The sequence below is a fragment of the Trichosurus vulpecula genome, chromosome 1, assembly GCF_011100635.1.
Source record: "Trichosurus vulpecula isolate mTriVul1 chromosome 1, mTriVul1.pri, whole genome shotgun sequence".
Taxonomy (NCBI): Eukaryota; Metazoa; Chordata; class Mammalia; order Diprotodontia; family Phalangeridae; genus Trichosurus; species Trichosurus vulpecula.
Window position 1 is genome coordinate 120,402,899 of NC_050573.1, and position 12,505 is coordinate 120,415,403.

At 39.4% G+C, this 12,505-nt stretch overlaps 1 protein-coding gene across 3 annotated transcripts in view; it reads left to right on the forward strand.

The window, feature by feature from the left end:
- Positions 1-12,505, forward strand: part of ENPP2 (ectonucleotide pyrophosphatase/phosphodiesterase 2) — a 189,612-nt gene that overhangs the window by 154,393 nt on the left and 22,714 nt on the right. For 2 of the 3 annotated variants that reach the window (XM_036739570.1, XM_036739567.1), the window contains exons 20-22: positions 3,746-3,820; positions 9,282-9,418; positions 11,396-11,531. In XM_036739570.1, the coding sequence (XP_036595465.1) occupies positions 3,746-3,820; positions 9,282-9,418; positions 11,396-11,531 (348 nt within the window). The remainder of the gene's footprint in view (positions 1-3,745; positions 3,821-9,281; positions 9,419-11,395; positions 11,532-12,505) is intronic. The other variant, XM_036739576.1, reaches the window with a different exon arrangement.

Below are 12,505 nucleotides of genomic sequence, written 5' to 3' on the forward strand. Positions count from 1 at the left end.
GAGCTGAGGCATGAATGCCAAGGGCAAAAAAAGGAGCTTTTAAAAACTATATTGGGAACAAAGAGAAGGGCAAAGAATACACAGGACCACTGCTAAAGGTGGATGAGAAGACAACATATCACAGAATCTCAGAGCTATGAGGGACCTCAGAGGTCTACTAGTCCAAACTGTACACATTTGATAATCTTTTCTATAAGATCCCCAATAAGAGATTATAGCATAGGTATGTATTCACCAACAGCCATATGCCACATTTTCATATCTTATAAGATGAAATTTAGTAGCGATAAATGCAAAGTTCTATAGTTAGGATTTTTAAAAAAAAGTAATTCTTTAAGTACAGGATATGGGGAGGCACAGCTACACAGCAGTTTTAATGAAAAAGAACTGGAGTTTGGCTACAAACTCAATGTATCAACAGTGATATGGTAGCCAAAAAACCCACATGTTATCTTTGACCATATTAATAGAAGCATTGTGTCTAATATGAAGAAAATAATAAAGTCATTGTACATTGTTCTGGTCAGATCATATCTGGAACATAATGGTAAATTTTGAGCACCAGAGTTTAGGAGAGTCATTGATAAACTGTGGCATATGCAGCAGAGGATAGTAAAAATGGTTAGAGGCATGGAAACCATGCCATAAAAAGATCAGCTGAAAGACATGGGGATGCTTAGGCTTGGAGAAGAGACGGATTAGGTATAGATAGCTTCAGCATATTAGAGATGGTTTTCTTCCAGGACTTAAAGGGCTATCATGCAGAAATAAGATCAGGTGCTGTGATTTGCAACAGCTATAAGCAATGAATGAAAATTGGAGAGAAGCAAATTAGACTTGAAGGAAAAATGTCCTAACGATCAGAGCTGTCTAAAAGTGGAATAGGTTGTTTGCAAAAGTAGTGAGCCCCCTGTTCCTTGAGGTTTTCAAACAAAGGCTGTATTACCACTTGTCCAGCATCTTGTAAAGGGGATTCTTGTTCAGCCATGAGTGGGGCTAGATTGCCTTCAAGTCTGAAATTCTGTGAAGAGTAAAGAACTCTTACAAATAGAGAGTATTTAATTCCCCCCCCACCCCCTGCCAGATCTAAGTTTGACTTGCCAGAAAGAAAGTGGATAGAAAGAATCAGTATACAAGATGCTGGACAAGTGGTAATATAGCCTTTGTTTGAAAACCTCAAGGAACAGGGGGCTCACTACCTTTGCAAACAACCTATTCCACTTTTAGACAGCTCTGATTGTTAGGACATTTTTCCTTCAAGTCTAATTTGCTTCTCTCCAATTTTCACTCATTGCTTGTAGCTGTTGCAAATCACAGCACCTGATCTTATTTCTGCATGACAGCCCTTTAAGTCCTGGAAGAAAACCATCTCTAATATGCTGAAGCTATCTATACCTAATCCGTCTCTTCTCCAAGCGTATCATGCTAGATAGCAAGAGAAATCTAACACAGTGGGTTCCCCAGTTGAGATCCTATTCAGAATTTCCAAGGACATCTTTTTGTGAGAGTGAAGACTTAGAGAAAAGAGAAAAAAGCAAAGATTTTCTTGTGGTTGAAAAGTCGGCCAGCTAATCCGTGGGAATATGAATCAGGAAACTGAGGAGGGAAAAGAAATAGAAACTCAAGTTTGTATGACCAGACTTTGGAAGCCTTTAAAAAAGAATTGGACCACAACACTTAAAATGACTTGGCTATGAATGTCCTGCCAAGTGTGGCATATGGAGGAGAACCCTGGCTTGCATCAGAGAGTCCAAGAAGCCACTGTAAACACTGACCTGGGAAGTGGAGGAAAGCCTCTGTCTGGTATTCTAGCGGGTGGTAACTTAGACTGGGAAGAAAAGAAAAGGGTAATTTGAGGAAGAAACAAGACTGAAAAAATAGAATGAGACACTTATCATCTCTAGCAATGACCATTGTGAGACAAAAACTTCCATGCCCGAGGACTGTGACCTACAATACATAGGCTTATGTGACTTCATTAGGGCAGAATACAATGTTTCTTATCCAGAAATAAAAAACGGTGGCTTTCCCACAATTTCACAAGGAGGAATTTGGGCTGAGATTTAAAAAATTCTGAACCTTGCTACTGTTTCAATCCAGATCTTTCTATTCAGCCATAATTCCAGCTGAAATAATTTTTACAAGGAGAAATGAGCCATTAATTCTGTTTTGTGTGCCAGATTGTTATGATTCAGGTGGATCTGTCCCAGTCCCTGTGCATCAGTGTCTGGGTGGGGAAATTGCTTTCAAGTTTGGGTATCATGGATCCTTGGGGAATCTGAGTACTCTTTCTTTCCCTGTTGGAGACTATCTATCCTTCCTATCCTTCCTTGCTGTTTAGATTCCACTTGACCAACATTAAAGGACTATTAATGTGTGAAACACTGTGGTAGATGTGGAGATATAAAAAAAATCTCTGTACTCATGCAGCTTCTATGAGAGAGAGAGAGAGAGAGAGAGAGAGAGAGAGAGAAAGGGAGAGAGAGGGAGAGAGAGAGAGAACCAATAGTGTACAGTGGAATAAGGATTGGGTTTGGTGTCAGAAAACCTAGGTTCAAATGCAGCATCTGTCATTTGGCACCAATATGACCTTGGGAAAATCACAACCTCTCTAGGCCTCCCTTCCTTAATTTGAATAATGAAGGGTTTAGTTAGATGACCTTTAAGACTCCTTCCAACTACAAGTCTATGATCCTATGATCCTGTTACCTTGGAAGCTCAGGGAAAAAATTGTGGAGTAGGATGTATTTGAGTTGAACCTTGATGGAAGATGAGAGTTTTGAAAGGTACAGATGAGGAAGAATTCCATTTCAAACCTAGGGATGGATTGTGCAAATACTTGCAGTGGGAAATGAAATGTAGATAACTTACCCCAGTAAGACAGACAAGGTTTAGAGTCTCTCTCTCCACCCCACCCCCACCCCCCATAGCTCCATGTCTTAAATACTCCACAGACAGATACAAAACACAATAAAATAGGATTTTGGGTCTTTGTTTTTGAAGAGCTTAAAATCTAGTTAGGGAGACTGAATATACAATCTACTAGACAGTAAACTTCAGGAAAGCAGGGACTGGTTCTAGTGCATTCCTCCATAGACTACTACAGTACTTCGTAAATAATAGGTGCTCAAACAAATACTTATTAAACAAATGTTACTTGAAACAAAATAAAATGTAAGACCTTAAAACAAGCAGAAATGAACCAAGTGGGGTTAATCTGGGGAGGCTGCCTAGAGGAAGAGAATCTTGAGCAAGATTCTGAAAGAGGGGAGGAGTTTCTTGATGGAGAGGATGAGGATGTGTGTGTGTGTGCGCGTGTGTGCACATGTATGTATTTGTGTACATGTACACCCATTGGATAGTAGGGAGTAGCATAAATAGCATAAAGACATAGAGGTTGGAACAAACCAGTAATGACTTTGGGGGAGCCATCAAATTTCCCCGGCTTGCAGTGAAAGGAGGTTCCTGTTTAGGAACAGTCAGAAATGAGATGGAGATGGCGGGAGTGTCCCAACTGGTGGAGTCAATAAACACTCTAAATTGATAGTTAAATGCCTGCTGTGAGGAGAGCAGGATTAGGAGTTACAATGAGAAGCAGCTGCTAATCCTTTGCTTCCCCAGTGGAGTAGAACCGGAATATTGGGTTTGTATTCAAATTTCTGAGGAATGTGTTTAGTAAGCACTTAAAGTTGAACAAATAAAATGAGAATAGCCTCTCATAGAATTTTGATGCTTCTGCTTCCAGCTGAAACCAGAAAATTCAGAGGCAGCAAAAATGAAAACAAGGAAAACGTTAATGGAATTTTTGAGCCTAGAAAAGGTTTGCTTTGAGTTTTGAAGGAAGGTCTGGGTTGGCTCGCCTGTTCCCCAAGTATGACGGCTCTGATTTGGTGGCTTCTCTTCCTCCCCACCCCTCCAATGATATCTCCCTTGGGTACAATTCCTACTCTGGTCTCCCAAGTATAGTGCATGAAATGAGGCTTATGCCTCTTGTTATGACTCGGATGAGTCCCAAAACATCCATGGGAAATTTGTGAGAGCAGGGTGGGCCCTTTTGCCTCAAATCAATGGTTCTACTTGGGGGGATCTTCCAAAGAATACTCCAAAGGGTTTTCTTGGTTATTTGCATAGAATGGTAACACTCCAATTAAAACAACATGTATAAAGAATTGAATAAGTGCTTGCCAGGAATTTTTTCCCCTAAATGAAATAAGAATAATTTGATTATCATTTGGGGGACCCTTAATCATCCAAGCCTCGGGCACAAAATATTTTGCCTTCAGGTTACCAGATCCCATTTTTCTATAATAGGAACAGCTCAGTCATTGGCCTTTCCAAAATAGATCAATGAAGGTTCCTGCCACTTCTGATAGCTATCTGAGAAAGTTTTAAGAACTGAAGCTTTCTTCTTCTTCTCTTTATTTAGTGTGAAATGTCTTGAGCTTCTTCCCTATGAGAATAGCTTTCTCCATGAGAATGGTTTTCCCCATATTTATCTGAGGCATCATTTGGGAACCTTCACGGAGCTTCTTGAAAATCGAAATTCAAACTGTCATCCTTCCCTCCCCACTCCCATCAGCGGAAGGAGTGACCCTCTAAAACGTACACTTATTTTATTTATACATGTTTGTTTAACGTTTGTTTACCTGAGGAGATTTCCTTTCTTCATGTGACAAAGCTGCTTACTTTAAATGCTCATCACTACTTTCTTTAATGCTCAAATAATGCATATTCAAATTGCAGTGTGCAAATAATGATCAGCAGAGAGCCTTCCACTTGATTAAATCATTGGTTCATCTGATCACTTCAGTTGATTAATCTCTCCCAGGGCCAAATTTAATTAATTGAGTAAATTCAAATCAACACACCTCTATTAAGCACCTGCTGGATCTAAGGTATTAGGGTAGGAGCCTGAAATACAAAGATGAAGAATGACGGTGCCTGCCCCTCATGAGCTTATAGTTTAATAGGGGGAGATATGATATAATAACAACAATAATAATAGAGCTGGTATTCACATGGCTCCTTAAGATCTGCAAAGTGCTTTACATATATTATCTTATTTGATTGATATGTAATATGAAGTAGCTTCATTTACATGGCACCTTAAGGTTTGCAAAGTGTGGTCCAAATATTTGTTTATTTCAGATTCATAAGACACAAGGTATAATGTAATGGAAGTGAAGGGGAGACACAGATAAAGTGCAAGAAAGAAATTCGAGAAAGGAGAGATCACTTATAGCAAGGGGAATCAAGTGTTTCCTTTGAGAAGGTGGGATCTCATTGGAGTCTTGAAGGATGAGAGGGTTTTTAAGACTCAGAAATGTGGAGGAGAGTGTGTTGTCATGGAGAGAAGGTGAGTGAACAAAGGCTAGACTGTGCGAGACTCAGGGATCAGCTAGTTATTGAATGGAATGTAGAGCAGGAGGAGGGAGTGGGAAATGAGGCTGGAAATTTAGGTCAATGGGAGCCATCTACTGATAGTGAAGGAGCCTGACTACAGGTAAGGTGTTTAGTTTTTCCGATAGGGAACCAGTGAAGATTTGGGGCAAGGACTAACATAATTAGATCTTTGCTTTGACCCGTTATTTCCTTAATAGTGTGAAGTATGAATTAGAAAAGGTAAATAATGGACTCAGTGAGACCTATAAGAATAGTATTGCAATAATCTGAGTTGGTGGGCTTAGAAATGCAGAGGAGGAGGAAGATTTGAGAGAAATAGTTCAGGCCCAATTAGCAGGATTTAGCCGTTGGTTGAATGTGGGGGGTGAAGGAGACAAAGATAAAGGATAACTCCTTTGTTTAGCATCTGGTTGACTGGGAAGATATCCATACTAGCAACAGAAAGGATTAAGGAGGAAGGAATAGGTTTTTTGAGGTTGGGGGAGGATAGGGAATAAGTTAAGTTTTAGACATATTGAGACAAATACTGGTGGGACATCCTGGGGAAGGTGTCCAAAAGGCGGTTGGAGAAACAACATTTGAGTTCTGGAAAGAAGGTGGACATGGGAATATAAATTTGGAATCATTTTCATAGAGGTGATAATGAAAACCTTGGGAATGGCTGAGATCGTCAAGGGGGAGAATAGAGAAGGCCTTGAGGAGACTTAGGTTAAAAAAGGAGGAAGCTGTATTGAAGAAGACCAAGGAGCAGTCTAATAGTTTAGAGAACTAGGAGAGGACAGTGTCTTAGAAGAACACATCTAGAAGGTGCAAGTGATCAGAACCATCAAACTGCTGCAGAAAGGTCAAGGATTTTACCTTGGATTTGATATTTTAGAGGCATTGATGGCCTGGGAAAAGTTTCAGTGCAGTGGTAGTGACAGAAGCCAGATTGAAGATGTTTAAGGATTAAATGTCTGGAGGAAGTAAAAGCAGCTGGTATAGACTACTCTTAAAGTTTAGAAACGAAGGGGATGAGAAATGTAGGCTAAAACTTTAAAGGGCAGATAAAGGGGGTTTTTAAGCAGCCATCCTACATGCATTTATTAATCACTTAGTATTTATTTTACTGTTGTTGTTGTTTAGTCATGTCCAACTCTCCATAACCCTATTTGGGGGTTTTCTTGGCAAAGACATGGGAGTGGTTTGCCATTTCCTTCCCCAGCTCATGTTAAAGATGAGGAACTGAGGCAAACAGGGTTAAGTGACTTGCCCAAGGTCACACAGCTCATGTCTGAGGCCAATTTAAACTCATGAAGATAAGTCTTCCTTACTCCAAGCCCAGTGCTCTATCCACTGTGCCACCTAGCTGCCTTTAATATGTGCTAAGCACTGAGGATACAAAGACAAAGTGAAGCAGTCCTTGCCCTCAGGAAGCTTATATTCTAATGGAGAAGATAACATATATGCATATGTCTGTGAGTAACATTAGCTGGGGGTGGGGGGGGAGCTGTTAAGGAAAGGCTTCATAGAACAGAGCTATCAAACACCAAAAGGCTGCATTGCAATTATAACCCCCAGCATACCTTAAACTAAATTAAAATATAATTGGGAAATATTTAACAAAATAAAAATATAAGAGAATACAGAGAATGTTAAAATATGGTTTTCTAAGGCAATACGTGCCCCATGGGGTTTCTTATGTATGGTTTAGTGGCCCCAATTTCTATTTCTGTTCAAATGTCACTAATGTAAAAAATGGTCCTTGAGCTGAATCTTAAAGGAAATAAGGGATTCGAGAGGTGGAGGTTAGAAGGCAGAGAGGAAGGCACTTGTTGAGAGGGAGATAGAAAAAGGGAATGATTGATAAAACAAGGTCCATGAGAGGAAATGGAGTAACATTGATAAGAAAGAGAGCCATTTCATCTTTTGAGGCTAGAGATTTTTGGAGGCAGCTAGGTAGAGCAGTGAATAGAGCAGTGGGCTGGAGTCAGGATGACTTGAGTTCAAATTTGACCACAGACACCGATTAATTGTGTGACCCTGGGCAAGTCACTTAATGTTTGTTTGACTCAGTTTTCTCAATAAAATGTGGATATAATAGCACCTACTTCCTCTCAGAGTTGTTCTGAGGATCAGATGAGATAATAATTGCAAAACACTTAGCATGGTACCTGGCATATAGTAAGTAGTACATACATGTTAGTTATTATTAGAGAGAGTGAGGATCGGAGGTGGACATAGGGAGGTTTTGAGGTCTGAAGGAGGGGAGGTGAAAGAATTCCTAGTGGGTATTTTTAATATCCTCAATAGAATAGGAAAAAAAGTTATTTTCTGATAGAGCAGGGGAATTAGTTTCTGGGCTTAAAGACAGAGGAGAAGGTTTGGAACAATCATAGGAAGTAGGATAGGGAGACTATCAGGGATGATTAAAGAAATTGATATATAAGAATGAGTGCCTAATTGAGGTTTTAGTGGAATCAGCCTGGTGATTTTCTATAGAACTACTGAGTCTGTTGACGACTAGGAATGGAAAAGCTATATGTTTGAGACAAACCAGGGTTAGGGGTATTGTTATCAGGGAATGAACAGACATATGTTTGTGTTGTTTCAGCCATTCTAAATGAAGCTCCTGGAGAATAGGTGCTGTTTCACTATTGTCTTTAATCCCCAGTTCTTGGCATAGTGTTTGGCACATAGTAAGCACTTAATAAGTGTGACTAATGGATTGCTTAGAAAAAAAGAAAACCGAAACCTTTTCTTTACTCTATCATTCCTTTAACGATAAGGGGCAAAGGGATTTGAGAGTGCGCCTTAGATGAGAGGGTCCATGGAAAGGAAGTATGATTAGAGGGAAGAAAGGCCAGATTAGCGGATATAGACTGGGAGAACCAAATTGTACCCTGAAGGCCCTGAGCGGGTTAAAAAGGAGGAAGAAATCGGAGGAGAAAGACAGAAGTTTATGACCCAAAGAGGGGAGAGTTCAAAGCTCATAATTTTGGAGGTGGAATAGTTTCCTATGTTGGTAAGGTCTTACTATGATTACCCTTAAAGAATGGAGACAGGCCTTGGGAGTTAAAGTGGTCTAGGGTGTGTGAAGGATCATAATTGTGAATATTGAAGGGGTTTAGTATGAGAACAGGGGTTTGGGTAGATGGAATAAAGTGACCCTTGTACTGTAATTATTGAGGAAGTGGTTAGCAGGGGTGGGGAACCTGCAGCCTTGAGGCCACATGTGGCCCTCTAGGTCCTCAAGTGTGACCCTTTGACAGAATCCAAACTTCATAGAACAAATCCCCTTAATTAAAGGATTTGTTTTGTAAAACTTGGAGGCCACACCCAAGGACCTAGAAGTCTACATGTGGTCTCAAGGTAGCAGATTCCTCACACCTGGTAGAGTATTTTAGAGGTCACTAGATGGCAGCGAAGAGGGTCTGGACAGAATGACATCAAAACAGGACTATTATTTATCTCCTGCAGATCATTCCAGAAGTGATTATAGAACTTCCCAACCCCTGATACCAACTTTTGAATTTAAGATCAAAAGATCCATACCCTAAAATGACAACATAAAGAAATTATTAAAATTTAAAACAATTATTTTGGTTTGTGTAGAAGATGAATCAAGTAAGACAATGTATGTGAAAAAACTTTGCAAGTAAAGAACTTCAATGCTGTTGTAACTTCTTGTTTAAAAAAAAAAACACTATTCTCCCAAGGTGATCAGATAAACCACAAAGAGGGTTAGGTACTAACTTGATTAAATTAAGGGGAAGGCGCTATATTATTACTAAAGTGAGCAAATTTTGGACAACTTGACTCTCTTCCAATATCTTTTCCATATTGTTTGTACAACCTAAACTGTCTTTAATGAAATTCATTCTTTTTTCCTTTCCTAGAGAGACATCTCCTTTATGGTCGACCTGCAGTACTTTATCGGACTAGATATAATATCTTGTATCACCATGATTTTGAAAGCGGCTATAGTGAATCACTCCTAATGCCACTGTGGACATCCTACACTGTTTCCAAACAGGTCATTGAAAGAATTGCGTTTTCCAGTATTTGATATTTTATCATAGTCCTTGTATTAACAGGAAGATAAATACTATAGCTTTCTTAAATTGTGTTTGAATAAGGCTTTATCTTAGCAACCGGACTCATTGTGTGATCACACTTCTCTCATTTTCCAAATTACTCTTGGAAGTAAATTAGGTATAAAGGGATCAGGGCCAGAAGCTGTAATTTTGTTATTAATAGGTCCTGTGTCATTGTTGAACCTTAGGTTTCTCATCTGTAAAGTGGAGAAAATAATAGCAGCCATCTTATAGGGTGGCTATGACATTGAACTGAGACAATGTATGTAATAGGCTTTGAAAATCTTGAAGTACATTGTAAATGTCAACCCTTATGCCTGAAATAGTCATGGACTATATCAAACTGTAAATTACCAGATGATGAGGGGCAGGCTTCCAGGCTTCTGCATCCCCAAGTAGAGTAAATCCCCCAAATGCCTTAGTACTGTTTTAGCTTTGAGAGGTAGATAAAATGCCTTGTTCAGACACTTAGGTAACCACTGAATTCATTGAAATGCTAAAGATCTAACTTGCTGCCTGGGAGGAACATAGGTTCTGTGAAAGAGAAGAAAGCTATAAAGGTCTTTCTTTGGATTAAAAAAATACCTTTATCAGCTTTCTAGAAAGAAAAGGTAGGTATATCATAGGGTCATAAAATGCCATAGTTAGAAAGAATATTCCTTCTAGTCTTAACCTCTCTCAATGAGTCTCCTTTAGGCCATCCTTGTCAGGTGATAAGCTAGACTATTGTGGAGTATCTCCAGTGGTCAAAGAAGTACAGTGGAAGCTTGCCTCAAGTAGAAGATGGGTGCCATTTTAGAGCCTTCATATTTATTGTCTTCTTCAAACCTCAAAACAACCCTATGCAGTAGAAAGTGAAAATGTCACTGTCTTCATTGTGTTGAGAAGGGACCTAAAAACCAGAGAGGGACCATACATATAAAGCTAGAAAGCTCAGAGATCATCAGGTCTAACCTTCTAATTTTACAAATAAGGAAAACTGAGGACCAGACAGAGGAAGTAACACAGGTAGTGAAAACATCTAAGTTGAGATTTGAAAACAGGTCCTCTAATTCTGGAGCTGCTTCTTTCTCCCTTATAGTATATTGGTTGCCTGCAGTCATTAGATTTAGAACTGGGAGAGCAGCGACTGTGAAATCAGAGGGCCTGGATTCAAATCTTACCTCTGATGCTTAATTGACTTTATGACTTAGAGTAAATCACTTAATCTCCCTGGGTCTCAGTTTCCTTATCTGTAAAAAGGTCTTCAACTGGATGACTTTGAAGTTTCTTTCAGTTCTAGATTTATAATAATAATTAATGATATATACTTAATGATATACAATGGTATAATAATAATTAATGATAATTCTTTAAATTTTGCAAATTGCTTTACACATCCCACTTGATCCTCACAATATCCACATGAGGCCGGTGTTATTATTACACCCATTTAAAAATAATGAAATAGAGGCTTAGAGAGGTAAGGTGTTTAGCCCAGGGTTACACAACCAAGTAAGTATTTGAGGCAGTACTTGAAACCAGGCATTCCTGACTCTATCCACCTTGCTACCTAACCTAACCCCTCTATTTTTTACATATCAGGAAACTAAAATACCCTAGAATGCTTGGAGACCTTCTAGTTAGTATTATCTGTATATTCTTGAGATGACCCAAAAAAATCCCTTCTACTGTCAGAAACCCAGCTTTTAAGTTCACTTGTGGTACATGATTGTATATGAAGTATATGTGCTACAATTTCTAGAATCATGTTCTTTTGAGAAAACCAGGTGAGGTAAGGTAAAAGCCTTTCTCCCTCCTTTCTCTTCTTTGGTTCTGAACAGACCCAATCCTAGCCTCTTTTTCATGCTGATTTCAATGTCCTTTTTTTTTTTTTTGTACTTGGCATCATGGTGTTCATTTGCCTTTTGCTGCAGGCTGAGGTCTCTAGCATTCCTGAGCACTTGACCAATTGTGTACGACCAGATGTTCGAGTTTCTCCAAGTTACAGTCAGAACTGTTTGGCTTACAAAAATGATAAACAGATCTCCTATGGATTCCTCTTCCCTCCCCGTAAGTTGTTTGGTGCCTGGGTTTGGTCATCAGGTGGCTGGATGATGCATGGTTGTGAGGTGCTGGGTTACCATTGTGTCAAATCTAGCAGTCTTCTGGTTAAGTGTATTTACAGATTCAGCAAAATGGGACCCAGTTTAGTGGCAGAGCCTTTAGAGCTGGAAGGGACTTTAGAGAACACACAGTCCAACCTCCTCACAGGATAGATGAGGGAACTGAAGCCCAAAGTGGGCAAGTGACTCACCCAGCTTACACAGGTAACCTGTAAGTAGCTGAGGCAGTATTTGAATCTGGCTCTTCAGACTCCAAATGCAGGTTGGCAAACATGAAGAGTGCCATGAGCATGATGCAATTGCATTTCAGCAAAGCTCTTGACAAAGTGCCTTGTGATACACCTATGGATGAGATGGAGAAATGTGATTAGAGAAAGGGGTTCTGGAGCTGGGTGAACAGGTAGTATGACTCTTCTTATTTTTCCTAAGTGGACTGGCAGAGAAAACAGTGGTCAAGAGCTTGAACATGGAGGACCCTCTAGTGAGAGGAAATGCAATAATATTGACAAGAGCTCTCGTATATCTATACTTATACCTATGTCTGTCCACCTGTCTGTCTGTCTGTCTATCTATCTATCTATCTATCTATCTGCCTATCTTTATCCATATTTGGATTATACAGTATTTTCCATAAATCACACCTGTGAGACAGGTAGAAGAAGTATTACTATCACTATTTTACAGATGGAGAAATCAAGGGCTCAGAAAAGTAAATTGGTTTTTCCAAAGGTCACACAGTTAGTAAGTGGCAGAGCTAGGTCATGAACCCAGGTTTCTGACTTCAAGATTAGTACTCTTCCCCTGATAAAGTGACAAATGTATTTTTTTCTTTTTTAAAAGTTTTAAAATGTATTTTAAACTTAAATACAAAATAAGAAAATTTTAAAAATGCCATGCACACAGCAGAACATAAGAGGAGTC